This window comes from Notolepis coatsorum (genome assembly GCF_963971535.1).
Source record: "Notolepis coatsorum genome assembly, chromosome: 8".
Classification (NCBI taxonomy): domain Eukaryota; kingdom Metazoa; phylum Chordata; class Actinopteri; order Aulopiformes; family Paralepididae; genus Notolepis; species Notolepis coatsorum.
The window spans coordinates 79,771,979-79,787,818 of NC_140172.1; the positions used below are offsets into that span (position 1 = coordinate 79,771,979).

At 42.3% G+C, this 15,840-nt stretch overlaps 1 protein-coding gene across 3 annotated transcripts in view; it reads right to left on the bottom strand.

Moving 5' to 3' along the window:
- The window catches only part of epas1b (endothelial PAS domain protein 1b), a 641,397-nt gene that overhangs the window by 91,530 nt on the left and 534,027 nt on the right, over window positions 1–15,840 (bottom strand). For all 3 annotated transcript variants that reach the window (XM_084320767.1, XM_084320766.1, XM_084320765.1), the window contains one exon: window positions 9,800–9,947. In XM_084320767.1, coding sequence (XP_084176893.1) covers window positions 9,800–9,947 — 148 coding nt within the window. The remainder of the gene's footprint in view (window positions 1–9,799; window positions 9,948–15,840) is intronic.

Genomic DNA, 15,840 nt, shown 5'->3' on the forward strand with positions numbered 1-15,840 from the left:
AGAGATACATGTTACTACAGAGAGACATGTTACTACAGAGAGAGACATGTTACTACAGAGAGAGACATGTTACTACAGAGAGAGAGACATGTTACTACAGAGAGACATGTTACTACAGAGAGAGAGACATGTTACTACAGAGAGACATGTTACTACAGAGAGATACATGTTACTACAGAGAGACATGTTACTACAGAGAGGGACATGTTACTACAGAGAGAGAGACAGATACATGTTACTACAGAGAGACATGTTACTACAGAGAGACATGTTACTAAAGAGACATGTTACTACAGAGAGATACATGTTACTACAGAGAGACATGTTACTACAGAGAGAGACATGTTACTACAGAGAGAGACATGTTACTACAGACAGAGACAGATACATGTTACTACAGATAGAGACATGTTACTACAGACAGAGACAGAGACATGTTACTACAGAGAGAGACATGTTACTACAGAGAGAGACATGTTACTACAGAGAGATACATGTTACTACAGAGAGAGACATGTTACTACAGATAGGGACATGTTACTACAGATAGACATGTTACTACAGAGAGGGACATGTTACTACAGAGAGACATGTTACTACAGAGAGGGACATGTTACTACAGAGAGAGACATGTTACTACAGAGAGAGAGACATGTTACTACAGAGAGAGAGACATGTTACTACAGAGAGACATGTTACTACAGAGAGAGACATGTTACTACAGAGAGAGCCATGTTACTACAGACAGAGACAGATACATGTTACTACAGAGAGAGACATGTTAGTACAGAGATATACATGTTACTACATAGATAGACATGTTACTACAGAGAGAGACATGCTACTACAGACAGAGACAGATACATGTTACTAAAGATACATGTTACTACAGAGAGACATGTTACTACAGAGAGAGACATGTTACTACAGAGAGAGACATGTTACTACAGATAGACATGTTACTACAGAGAGACATGTTACTACAGAGAGAGACATGTTACTACAGAGAGATACATGTTACTACAGAGAGAGACATGTTACTACAGAGAGATACATGTTACTACAGAGAGACATGTTACTACAGAGAGACATGTTACTACAGAGAGACATGTTACTACAGAGAGATACATGTTACTACAGATAGAGACATGTTACTACAGAGAGACATGTTACTACAGAGAGAGGCATGTTACTACAGAGAGAGACATGTTACTACAGAAAGAGACATGTTACTACAGAGAGACATGTTACTACAGATAGATACATGTTACTACAGAGAGAGACATGTTACTACAGAGAGAGACATGTTACTACAGAGAGACATGTTACTACATAGAGAGACATGTTACTACAGAGAGAGACATGCTACTACAGAGAGACATGTTACTACATAGAGAGACATGTTACTACAGAGAGATACATGTTACTACATAGAGAGACATGTTACTACATAGAGAGACATATGTTACTACAGAGATAGAGACATGTTACTACAGAGAGAGAGAGAGACATGTTACTACAGAGAGACATGGTACTACAGAGAGAGAGAGAGAGAGAGAGAGAGAGAGAGAGAGAGAGAGAGAGAGAGAGAGAGAGAGAGAGAGAGAGAGAGAGAGATACATGTTACTACAGAGAGACATGTTACTACAGAGAGAGAGAGACATGTTACTACAGAGAGACATGTTACTACAGAGAGAGACATGTTACTACAGAGATACATGTTACTACAGAGAGACATGTTACTACAGAGAGAGAGACATGTTACTACAGAGAGAGAGAGAGAGAGAGAGAGAGAGAGAGAGAGAGAGAGAGAGAGAGAGAGAGAGAGAGAGAGACATGTTACTACAGAGAGACATGTTACTACAGAGAGAGAGAGAGAGAGAGACATGTTACTACAGAGAGACATGTTACTACAGAGAGAGAGAGACATGTTACTACAGAGAGACATGTTACTACAGAGAGAGAGAGAGACATGTTACTACAGAGAGACATGTTACTACAGAGAGATAGAGAAACATGTTACTACAGAGAGACATGTTACTACAGAGAGAGATAGACATGTTACTACAGAGAGACATGTTACTACAGAGAGACATGTTACTACATAGAGAGACATGTTACTACAGACAGAGACATGTTACTACATAGAGAGACATGTTACTACAGACAGAGACAGAGACATGTTACTACAGACAGAGACAGAGACATGTTACTACAGACAGAGACAGAGACATGTTACTACAGAGAGACATGTTACTACATAGAGAGAGACATGTTACTACAGAGAGAGGAACATGTTACTACAGATAGACATGTTACTACATAGAGAGACATGTTACTACAGAGAGAGACATGTTACTACAGAGAGAGACATGTTACTACAGAGAGAGAGACATGTTACTACAGAGAGATACATGTTACTACAGAGAGTCATGTTACTACAGAGAGAGACATGTTACTACAGAGAGATACATGTTACTACAGAGAGACATGTTACTACAGAGAGAGACATGTTACTACAGAGAGAGACATGTTACTACAGAGAGAGACATGTTACTACAGAGAGATACATGTTACTACAGAGAGAGACATGTTACTACAGAGAGAGACATGCTACTACAGAGATGGACATGTTACTACAGAGAGGGACATGTTACTACAGAGAGACATGTTACTAGAGAGAGACATGTTACTACAGAGAGATACATGTTACTACAGAGAGACAGAGACATGTTACTACTACCAGGGCTCTACGCTAACCTTTTTCCCAAGGAGCACATGTGCTCCTAAATGAAAAAATTTAGGAGCACACAAAGACATTTAGGAGCACACACAAATATTTAGGAGCACAATGAAAATATTTTTTATAGTTTATTATTTTTTTCAAAAATAAATGTATATTTGTACTGTGCGTGCATGTGCAAACGGGAACGTGACACACATCTGTGCAATAGCACATACCACCAAAGTCACTGGCCCACTGTGTGCGTGTGTGAGTATCTGCGTGTGCAAACGGGAATGGGACACAGACATTTGAACTATTAAGTGATTAATGCCTACTGTGGCAAAGTTGTAGCCAACAACTAGGCCTAATAAAAAAGCCAGTGACATTGAACAAAAAGGAGTCACTGGCATTACCACCAGGGCCATCAGTAGAGGGGACTGTAAGGTGCCTTTTCGGTATACTACCTTTGCTAAAACTGTGTTCTCTGTTAAAGGTGGTAACTACTGGAATAGCCTACCAGTTGTGATTAGAGAGTGCCCCACATACTCCATGTTCAAGACTCATCTTAAACTGCATCTTAAGGCAAACCAGAACTGTGATAATTTTTTATCTGATTTAGTTTATGTAACTTGTTTCTTGCTTTTATTGTTGTTTTTATCATTGATTGTCACAATGCTTTACCCTAAGCAGGCTATTTATTTATTGAAAGAGTTTTGCTGTCTCCTGGTGTAAATTAGCTCTTGCTACAACCCTGCATGTTTACATTTTGTATTTTGTACTCGATGTTCATTAACATCTGCTGTCTCTATCAAATAAACTATCAAATCAAACTACTGCTACAAAAGTAACAGTCACTTAACTTTAGCGTTTGCCCCTTTTATGCATACAATGCCTATGTTTTGGCTAATGTTGCTCTTCTAGAAAAATAATCCTTTCAGGGTTGCCTATTGAAATACTGTACACCTCCAGTACAGAAACATTGTTTCTGAGTTTGCGTGTCAGGTAGACCATTGATTGACAGTCGATTCTGCCAATTGCGTCACACCGATTGCACTCCGGCGCTGCAGCTGGACCCTATTGCTCACCTCTGCTGTAGACGACAGAGTACAGCAACTTGCAATGGGCCTGGTCTACAAGATACACTACACGACCAAGGTACCCATGTACAGTACATGTCAAAATACTTCCCAAATATCAGTGAATACCACGACCACAACACCAGAGGGAGCTCCACAAATCATGTTAAACCCAGATTTGTGTTCGACTAAACACGTTTCGCAATTATGACACATCAATGTGGAACGCCCTACCCAAAGCTGTAGAGGAATGTGAATCACTACCCACTTTCAAAAACACTCTCAAAGAACACCTACGGGAGACTGCAATTCGAAACTGGCCCCTACAAATGTCCTAACCCAGTTGTACAGTAAATGACCATGTATGGCTTTGTCGGTATTCCAATGTACAGTGTACAATGTCCCCCCCCCCCCCCCCCCACCTCCAATGTACAGTCCCCCCCCCCCCCCCCCCCCTCCCCCCCCCCCCAACCCAACCCAACCTCCTCCAATGTACAGTTTCTACGTCAAATGTATATACACTCTTTTCTGGACACTTTTTGTATCACAAACAGTACTGTATTTGCAGATCTGGTATGTCATAAATGTATAGATGTAGCAGTACTGTCTATCTGTATGTCGTGTGTGTCATATATGTTATGATGAATTGAAAATGAGGGACCCTGATGTAAACAAGACGAAAGTCTTTCTCTGGTCTGCATCCCCTTAACAATTGTATGTATTGAGCTGTACTGTACTGTACCCATTCTGCAATCTGTTAAATAAAGTTTTCAATCAATCAATCAATCATGTCCGTTACAGTCAACACAACGACATACGCTACTGCATCAACGTTATGATTAACAAAGCAAGGCATTTCTTTTGTTGCATTAACATTATATTACTATTGCTATCGATAAATCTAGGTGTTCTAAAATCTATTGCTATTGGTAAGACTAGAATAAGTTACTGTCTCGGAAAAGCCTCGCATAGCGCAATGGCGGACTTTCAGGAAGTAAACAAGCTAAATGAGAGCTTCTGATTGGTCATTTCCTTTATTTCCCTTGAAACCAGTCACATCACTCTACTGTGATTGGACCGTTCGCTTGAGTGCAATGTGGGACTTGTAGTTTTATAACGATTCATCAGCGGAGAAAAAAAGAGCACGACTGAGGCTGTAATCTTCACTCGCACACCGTGCAAGTAATTGATTTTTCCGGTTCGCACACACATATTTCTAGGGGCATATGCGAGCAATATGGTCGCACTGTAGAGCACTGGAGACATGTTACTACAGAGAGAGACAGAGACATGTCACTACAGAGAGAGACATGTTACTACAGAGAGAGAGACATGTTACTACAGAGAGAGACAGAGACATGTTACTACAGAGAGAGACATGTTACTACAGAGAGTACAGAGATAAACATGTTACTACAGAGAGACATGCTTCCTACTGTATAACCCTTCCTAACCATCCTAACATCCTTCCTATGCTTCCTAACATCCTTCCTGCTTCCTATAACCCTTCCTAAACGTCCTAACAGCCTTCCTGCTTCCTATAACCCTTCCTAAGCATCCTAACATCCTTCATATGCTTCCTATAACCCTTCCTAAGCGTCCTAACATCCTTCATATGCTTCATATAACCCTTCCTAAGCGTCCTAACATCCTTCATATGCTTCCTATAACCCTTCCTAAGCATCCTAACATCCTTCATATGCTTCCTATAACCCTTCCTAAACATCCTAACAGCCTTCCTGCTTCCTATAACCCTTCCTAAGCATCCTAACATCCTTCATATGCTTCCTATAACCCTTCCTAAGCGTCCTAACATCCTTATTATGCTTCATATAACCCTTCCTAAGCATCCTAACATCCTTCATATACGTCCTATAACTCTTCCTATGCTTCCTAACATCCTTCATATGCGACTATAACCCTTCCTAAGCATCTTAACATCCTTCATAAGCTTGTTTCTGTCATTTACCCGGCAGCATGTTGCATGTGCATGTGTTGGCGGAGGTCTGTACTCTACTGAGTGTATTCTTCTCCTATTATTATTATTATTATTATTATTATTATTATTATTATTATTATTATTATTATTATTATTATTATTTATTATTATTATTATTATTATTATTATTATTATTATTATTATTATTATTATTATTATTATTATTAGTAGTAGTAGTAGTAGCAGTAGTAGTAGTATTACCATCATCATTATTCGTATTAATCATATTATTATTAACATTATTGTTATTATGATTATCATTATCATTATTAACCCTTTGAGTGCCACAGACGTGTTATGTCGTTAGTTCAGTGCCACAGACGTTAATTGTCTTTTATTTTTTTATTAGCGATCTGAATTCATATTTCATCAACTGAGTCTCCCGTTGGTACAGCAGCCCCTCTAGGAGCTTCCCCCTATCGTCTATCCCTGTGTAACTGCAGGCCATTCGATTACACTGGTGGATGTGTGGTGGATGTGTGGAGGGGGAGCCTACTGGCTCCACTATGCTGGCGAGCCGTCTGATCAAGAGGGAAGTGATCGTGAGATGGAAAGCAGCCTGGAATATATATTTACAGCAGCCAATAATCAATCAATAAATGTGATCGATATTTGGAATGGCGATCAGGAATTGGAATAATGTTTTTGGAGAACATCTGATCTAAGGTAAGGAATCTATGTTACCAGTCTTGGGGTAATCGGAGCTGTTTTTGCCTATATCTCAGCGTGTCCCGTATGTGTATATGTGTGTGTGTGTGTGTGTGTGTGTGCTGTTGAGGAAATAAGATAATCGATTTCTCAGCTCGCTTCTATAGCGTGCATAAGTACACATATACTATCGATAATCTAGCGATTCATAAATAGGCCGACAAATGACAACGTGTCTAGTGTATTCGAGAATATTCCAATAAATGCCGTTTATGACGCAATCTTTCTATTTTCCGGAAATGTTCGAGAAAACGATAGCTTTTCGAAATGATATAAAAAGGATATGAACCGATTAAAAAACAATCCGTTTCGACAATGTTGACTGCAAACAAGTCATTGATAAGCGACGGGCAGATTAGACACATATATAATTTAAAACATAGATTATGCGTTTTTAACGCTATCATTGAAGTGGGTAGTGGCATTCAACGGGGTAAATAGGAAACGGAGGCCGGCATTGAAAGTGTTAATAGTAGTAGTAGTAGTAGTAGTTTATAATAATACTACTACTAATAATAATAATAATAATAATAATAATAATAATAATAATAATAATAATAATAATAATAATAATAATAATAATAATAATAATAATAATTGTTCTGAAGGATCAGATTAAACCGAATATATATATTTATTTATATATATATATTTAATTGAATTTGTATATCCCCTGATATCCCTTGTATATTCCTTGTACAATATGCATTGAATATCCCTTCTAGTCTACTGAACATCCCATAATAGTCTCCATTCTACCATTGGACGAGACCTTGGTGCCAGGTCGCCATACCCCTCAGACCAGGTTCAATCGTACCGCTCAACATGTATGGACAAGTCCTAGTTCCACGTAGGAATATGTCTACCGCACCACTAATGGTACTATTTGTTCATAGTGCGTATATATACTGCGCTATTAAAGTAGAGCTTTCTTTTAGTCCAGTTCCTTACCCTCCAACAGAGTGACAGACGCAAAAGCCTCCCCGCGAACCACGTGTGGGCAGTAAGGCCAATTCGGCCCAATATCGGCATTGAGACATCGTGTATATTAATATTTGAATAGTCATATTTGGCACTATATCGTCGAGTTGGACGTATTCTATTAAGCTAATAATAGTCTATTCATATGTAGTGCCTCGTGCGGTAAGAGTTCTATAGTAATCAGCACCCCCATCGTTTCGGGCATCAGCTGGACGCTTATCCAGGGTGGTTGACCCCACGTGAAGCTGCACCCGAGGAGCTCCAGGCCAAAGAGCGAGTGGACCTGTATATTGGATTATTCTACCGACGACGGCTAGCCTTCCCCGGCTTGGATTATGCTTTGAGTACTTTGATTATTCTATGGATAAAGGCCAACACTGCGGTGTGTTGGAAATACCCCCCCCGGAGAGGACGACAGGTGAGAAGACGCTCTACACGACGAGGTCGCCTCACGTCTCTCCATCGTGGACCGGAGGACGCCGGCCACAGAGAGTCCAACTGCTTTCATCTGTGGATCGAGGATCGCTGGGCACCGGGTCACACGACTGTGGGCTCTCCCAGGATACCCTCGGCCAGACGGGATACAGCCAGACTCTACCCCCCCCCCTCCAGCTGTCCTACAAGCAGTCGGAACCTTCCCCTAGTGTATCCAGCTATATAATCATTCAAGTATCATTGCTATTGTTCCCTAAATATTCCAGGTTGTATATTTGCTTCCTGCGCAATCAGAGATTGGACATTCGATATTGATCTACCTACGAATACTCATTTGCCATAAAAGCGCATACTATTTCAAATCATAAATGTAATTAAGTGATCGTTGTACATACCTTTTGCTATGTATTATTATTAAACGCAGACTTTCGACTTGGTACATTTGTGTTGGATCCGTTTCATCAGGTGGGAGTGTTTATCATAATTATTTATACCTAGTACTGGGTGGCCAGAGTCTAAAGTACAAGAGGTAGTGGTAGTAAGTATCATATCTAACAATACAGTCAGGGAATTGTACCCCTCAGTTACAATAATAATAATATAATAAACTCACACAGTGTAAATAATATAATAATACAACAGCATTGTAGTTGTTCTTTTTGTTCTTGTGAATAAGTGCATGTAGCAGAGGGTATGAGTGGGTACATGAATGTGTGGTGTGTCAGTGAGTATGGGTACAACAAATGTATGTATGGTAGTGTGTCTATAGGTACATCATGGATGTGTTGTGTGGTAGAGTGGGTATGTAGGTATCGTTGTTTTAGGTGCTGCAGAACCAATCTTGTTGTACTGTATTGTGCAATGACAATAAAGCTTTCTACTACTTTCTACTTCTACTACTTGTTCTCTGAACTAAATATTACATTCTACCATAAAGTCATGACAGATTAAGGCTTCATGTTGAAGGATGTATAGGTTTTTCAAAGTGTATAGAATGATGGTGGATGACACCTATAGCCATCTCAGAGAAAGAATACAACAGAGAGAGTCAGTGTGTTAACAGCCAGCATGGTGTGTGTGGCTCCAAGGTCATTCGGGATCTTGATAAGCATTGAAAGTGCAGGCAGGCAGAGAGAACGAACGTTTAATGTGTGTTATGTCGTTTCTTATGACTATGGATGTACTATCATAAGTTGCAAGAAAAACACAACACACAAGAGATAGAGAGAGACGAAGGAGATGAGGAGATGAGATTGGCTGATTGCCAGAATCCTACAATGTGATCAAATCAAATCAAATCAAATCAAATGTATTTGTAAGGCCCGACAACACACGTTAATGTCCCCATGGGCCAGACACGTCTTCTTTAAACAAGTCAAGAAGAAACATCACAATAAATCAAGAACAAAGCAAAAACACCATGAAGTCCAATTTTTTTTTTAAATAAATACAATAAATGATTAGCCATCATATTTGATATGAGATGTGCAGGTTGAGTCCACATAAGACATAAATACAAATATTACACTTTGTAATAAACTGATATTTTTTATTGTGTGAAAGAATTCTGTCTAGCTAACGTTACTCTCCAAGAGATTACATGTTTTATCCATCTACTCTCCAAGCGAATACATGTTTCTATATAGCTAACGTTACTATCCAAGATAATACATGTTTCTATCTAGCTACTCTCCAAGATAATAAATGTTTCTATCTAGCTACTGTACTCTCCAAGATAATACATGTTTCTATCTAGCTACTCCCCAAGATAATACATGTTTCTATCTAGCTACTCTCCAAGATAATACATGTTTGCTCATTCCTATGTACTGCACCTTACTGCACATATACTTTTGGTATGTTCCAGAGACTGACCTGAGGACATAGTTGATGCAGACTATGCACTGGGGTTGAGAGTTGTGGCTGTTATAGATGACAGTTCCCTGGGTCTCTACCCACACATAGCCCCCAAGCTTAGCCAGCATACGGTACTGGCCACTCACTGCCTGGCCCTTGGTACACACTGAGAGAGAGAGAGAGAGAGATAGAGAGAGAGAGATAGAGAGAGAGAGAGATAGAGAGAGATAGAGAGACAGAGACAGAGAGAGAGAGAGAGAGAGAGAGAGAGAGAGAGAGAGAGAGAGAGAGAGAGAGAGAGAGAGAGAGAGAGAGAGAGAGAGAGAGAGAGAGAGAGAGAGAGAGAGAGAGAGAGAGGGAGATAACAGGCAGGGATCATTTCACGAGTGTGAAATGGATACATTATCAGACAAGTGTGGAATGGAAGATAAAACAATTGGAATATGCAGAACAATAAAAACCAACCAGATTTTCAAATGACAAAAAAGGAAAAAGTAGGAAAAAGACAAAACTATCAGGGAAACAATGTGGTTCTGGTGGCATTAGAAATGAAAGGCTGAAGCATATAGCACACCTACCTACTACAGTTAACCTTGCTGAAGCATACAGCACACCTACCTACTACAGTTAGCCTTGCTGAAGCATATAGCTTGTGGTGTAAGCCAATAGCAGAAGGGAGTGGGCAGGACTTGAGTAGGGTTCAGTCTGCAATTGTGTATGCTCACGGCATGTTGTATTGTGATACACCGACGTTCAGTAAAAGCTATAACCAAAGGTACTTACTGTCTGACTGGCTCATTGAGGTATAGGAACACATTACACGACATGGTGTCAGAAATGGACCTAGCCAGACCTAGCCAGGTTCGACGGGGGATTTCATAGTGTTTGTTTGAAGCTAACGGACTAGCAACTGGCTAATGCCAAGGAGATGACGCAGGAGGAGAATAATGGAAGGTCAAGCACAAGCAGCGGGAGCTCCATTACCTGTGCAAAATGCGGTAGTTCTTCCGTCCGCGACTTTCACTATAAAACCTCCAGAACCGTTTGACTTTTCCAAACCACAGGATTGGGGAAAATGGAGCAGGAGGTTTGAACGCTTCAGACTAGCTAGCAACCTGAACAACTCACCCGAAGCTAACCAGGTAAACACGCTGGTTTACTGCATGGGGGATGAGGCAGATGACGTGCTGCGTGGTCTCAACTTGACCGTCCAACAGCGGGAAGAATACAGTGCAGTGAGGGAAGGATTCGATGGCTTCCAGGCCAGGTTCAACAAAAGGATGCAGCAAGCATCAGAAACTGTGGACTCATTCATTACAGCACTGTATGCTTTTTGTGAAAACTGTGAGTACGGGGGGCTGCACTATGAACTGTTACGGGGAAAGATTGGAGACACAGGGCTATCAGAGAGGATGCAGTTAGACAAAGATTTAACCCTGACTAAAGCCATTAACATGGCGAGGCAGTCTGAAGAGATTAAGAGACAACAGACTGACCTAAGGAGTGAGATGACTAGTAGTAGCAAGATTGATGTGGATGCAGTGCATGCTAGCAAGGGGAAACCCTGGGCTATAAACAAAGGACAGCCACATGCCCAGGCTAAACCAAGCTGGCCTCCTAAAGGAGAGGATTATAAGTCTTGTTTCAGATGTGGTAAACCTTCTCATCCAATATCACAGTGTGCTGCTAAAAATGTAGTGTGTCACAACTGTGGTAAACTGGGCCATTATGCTAAAGTATGCAAATCAGCCAGTGGTGTGAACGCTGTCACAGAGGACAGTAGTAGTATATTTTTAGGTCGTGCGGAGGCAGGAGATGACCCATGGACTGTAGATATCGGCATCAGAGATTCCAAGGTCAGATTTAAAATCGACACAGGGGCAGATGTTACAGTCATGCCAGAGCAGGTGTATGAAAAGCTAGTTCAGTCAGGCTCAGAGCACAAGCTGATCAGTCCATGTAAGCCACTGTTTGGGCCCGGACGGGTGCCACTAGAGGTGAAGGGAGCTGTGAGGGAAGTGTTGTGCTATGGAGACAGGACTGTAACTGAGGATGTATACATAGTCAAGAACCTCCATACATCCCTGCTGAGTAGACCAGCCTCTGTCAAGCTTAATCTGGTAGCTAGAGTAGATAGCATAAGCTTAGACACAGTGAAGGAGAGCTACCCAAAGCTCTGGGAGGGGTTGGGTCTGTTGCAAAAGGAATACACAATCAAGCACTCAGTGTTCCACGATGAGTTGCGCTCCCATTGATGGGAAAGGTCAAGACGGAGCTTAAACGGATGGAGCAGCTGGGGGTCATCACCAGGATCAAGGAACCTACAGACTGGTGCTGCGGCATGGTCATAGCCCCGAAGAAGGCGAAGGACGAGGTCCGCATCTGTGTGGACTTAACCCCTCTGAATGAGGCCGTGTGCAGAGAGAAGTTTATTCTCCCCTCAGTTGACCAAACCCTCGGCATGCAAGCAGGAGCACAACTCTTCACCAAACTGGATGCTAATATGGGGTTCTGGCAGATTCCTCTGGCGAAGGAGTCTGCACTCTTCAGAGGGGGTGAGGTCAGACCCGGACAAAACAAGAGCGGTTCAACACATGGACCAGCCAACTGACATGACTAAGCTCAGGAGCTTCCTGGGCATGGTCAACCAGCTCGGGAAGTTCATTCCTAATCTGGCGGAGAAGGACAAGCCGCTGAAAGACTTGCTGTCTAATAAGAACCTGTGGATCTGGGGACATGAACAGCAAACAGCATTCGACAACCTCAAACAGGAGCTCTCATCTACACCTGTTCTCCAGCTGTATGATCCTAATCGTGACCTGAAGATTTCGGCAGATGCCTCATCATACGGATTGGGAGCGGTCATGCTACAGAGAAACGATGACGTCTGGGCACCTGTAGCGTATGCCTCCAGGTCTCTCATACCCACAGAGCAGCGGTACGCGCAGGTTGAAAAGGAGACCTGGGCGTGTGAGAGGTTGAGATATTACTTTATTACTTTATTAATCCCCTTGGGGAAATTCAGTGACTTTATCCTGGGTCTGCGTTTCGAGTTGGAGACAGACCATAAGCCACTGGTGAGCCTGCTAGGGGGACAGGCGCTCGACGCTCTCCCAACACGGATACAGCGGTTCCGGATGCGTCTCATGAGATACTCTTACTTCGTCACTCACGTCACGGGGGAGAGTCTCACTACAGCCAACACCCTGTTGCGTGCACCTTTGGGGGACGGCAGCACAGGACGGGACAAAGAGCTGATGGAGGACACCAATATCTACGTCGACTCCATCATGGCTAACCTACCAGCAAGTAGCAGCTACTTATATGATCTCAGAGAACAGCTGGGCAACGACAGCGTGTGCACACAGGTCATGCAATACTGCGTGCAGGGGTGGCCAGACCGCAGCAGACTAGAAGGGCCGGTGAGGCACTACTGGGCGAAGCGCGCCGTCCTGAGTGTGCATGATGAACTTCTACTGAGAGGCACAAGATTGGTGATCCCCTCCACAATGAAAAACAGTGTATTGGAAAAGATACACGAGGGCCACCAGGGGGTGGTCAAGTGCGGAGACCGGGCGAGGCAGGCTGTGTGGTGGCCAGGGTTGAGCAGTCAGATAGAGGAGCTAGTTCTGAACTATATAGCGTGTCTCGAAGAGCGGGTGAACACGTGTGAGCCACTCATGCCAACTACACTCCCCGACAGGCCCTGGCAGAAGCTGGGGGCAGACCTGTTCTCCCTGAATGGTAGCAACTATCTGCTCGTAGTTGACTACTACTCCAGGTATGTGGAGATAGCCAAACTAGGCCCAACAAGATCAACAGATGTCATAGTTCACCTCAAATCGATGTTCGCTCGGCATGGAATTACAGAGACTTTGATATCCGACAACGGGCCCCAGTTTTCGGGACAGGACATGCAAGCCTTCGCTGCACATTATGGCTTTGTGCACACAACTAGCAGTCCGTGATTTCCCCAATCGAATGGCGAATCGGAACGAGCAGTTAAAACGATTAAAAACCTGCTGAAGAAATAATCAGATCCATATCTAGCCATGCTCGCTTACAGGGCGACGCCTTTGAGTAATGGTTTCAGCCAAGCACAGCTGCTCATGGGACGCCGTCTGCGCACAACAGTGCCTACCTTCCCAGCGGTGTTGGAGCCAGAACTTCCCGATCTAAGAAGACTTCAGCAAAGGGAAAGAGAGAAGAGGTGGATGGATTCGAAGCACTTCGACCAGAGACACAGGGTGAAGAATCTCACAACGCTGTCACCAGGAGATCCGGTGTGGGTCACCGATATGAAGTCACCGATATGAAGTCACCAGGCACAGTGACAGCCGCACATCACACACCACGGTCCTACCTTGTCAGCGGGCCACATGGCACAATCAGACGAAACCGGCATCACCTAGTGCCTATGCCTGAACAGAGATGCGAAGCCCGACACAGTCATACACCACAGGAGGACATTCCTGTTGTGCCTGGTTCTCCCCAACCAGTACTGTCTAGTATGGACTCACCTCGGGTCTCCCCTGACACAGTCAGAACAAGGTCAGGCAGAGAGGTAGTCAGACGTCATAGACGGATCCGAACCGATTGAAGTTTATGGATACCATGACTGTGGTAAGTTTTCATTTATGTTTTTAGATGGAAGGCTGTATTCCATCTGTTTAACGTTAGCGAATATTGTGAGATTGATGAATAGGACATAACGTTGCTGGACTATCGACCTAGTTAGCCCCTTTCCTGACTGCGATGCACGGTTACAGGGTTTGTGCGAGTGAATCCACACTTGTGGTATTATTATAACTCATTTATTGTGTAACGCTAGCCCCTTAAAACTTACCACAGTCATGGTATCCATAAACTTCAATCGATTCGGATCCTTTGAATGAAATGAAAATGTAAACAAACACTGGCGTCACGTTAGAAAGTAGCACTGCTTTGCGTGAAATCACTTAGCCCAGAGAGGAGTGGTTCGGCAAAAAAAAATTCTGAGTATATTTGCTTAGAAAACGTAAATGTCGAATTCAATTATTTTGTATTTCTCCACGTGGTAAATACACAGGTCACAACATGTTTACAGGAACGTTTTGGAGTTGTATTTGGAGTGTATTTCGTGACTGTAGGGGACTGTAGGGAACTTCAGGGTAAAGGACTGCCCCACTTCCAGTGATGAAGCTAAGCTACGCTAACGGTGCAGGCGTTCCCTAAGCCTAATGCATGCAGAGAGACAAAAAAGGTATGTATCTTCTTGTCTAACTCCAGGGAAGATGTTAAATAAGCTAATTTCCCAAAATGTTGGAGTTTTCCTTTAAGCGATTTATTAACATGTCTATTTACCATGTCTATTCTAGTTATATTTTTTTTATTATTATTACTATTACTATTGTTTTTATTGCACAATCGAAGCGGGCATGGCCAATCACATTTCACTGTATGCCCTGGCATGTATGTGATGAATACAATTCTTGAATCTAACTGTAGTAGCTAGGTGTGCTATATGCTTCAGCCAGGCTAACTGTAGTAGCTAGGTGTGCTATATGCTTCAGCCAAGCTAACTGTAGTAGCTAGTAGGGGTGGGGGGGAAATCGATACGTAGTAGTGTCGCAATACTTTGCGTGGCGATACTGTATCGATACAGGGACTCCAAGTATCGATATTTAAATATGTATAAAAAATTTAAATAAAAAATAGTAAGTTTTAATTTTTTTATAAGGAAGTTGCATTGTTCATTTCAATACCTGTAATAGTACAGTAGTCCACACACACACACACACACACACACACACACACACACACACACACACACACACACACACACACACACACACACACACACACACACACACACACACACACACACACATGTGCATTCAGTTAAGTTGGAATATGACTGTAATACAAACAGTTCAGCTTGTCAGGTACATGCAACACAGATTACAGTGTTTACATCTGTCTGCTTGAGAAAATACCATGTTCTGCAATAAAAATGATTGAAGTGAGATGAACAGACTGAACTTTATTTTATTAGATAAAACATGTTGACAAAGTTTTAC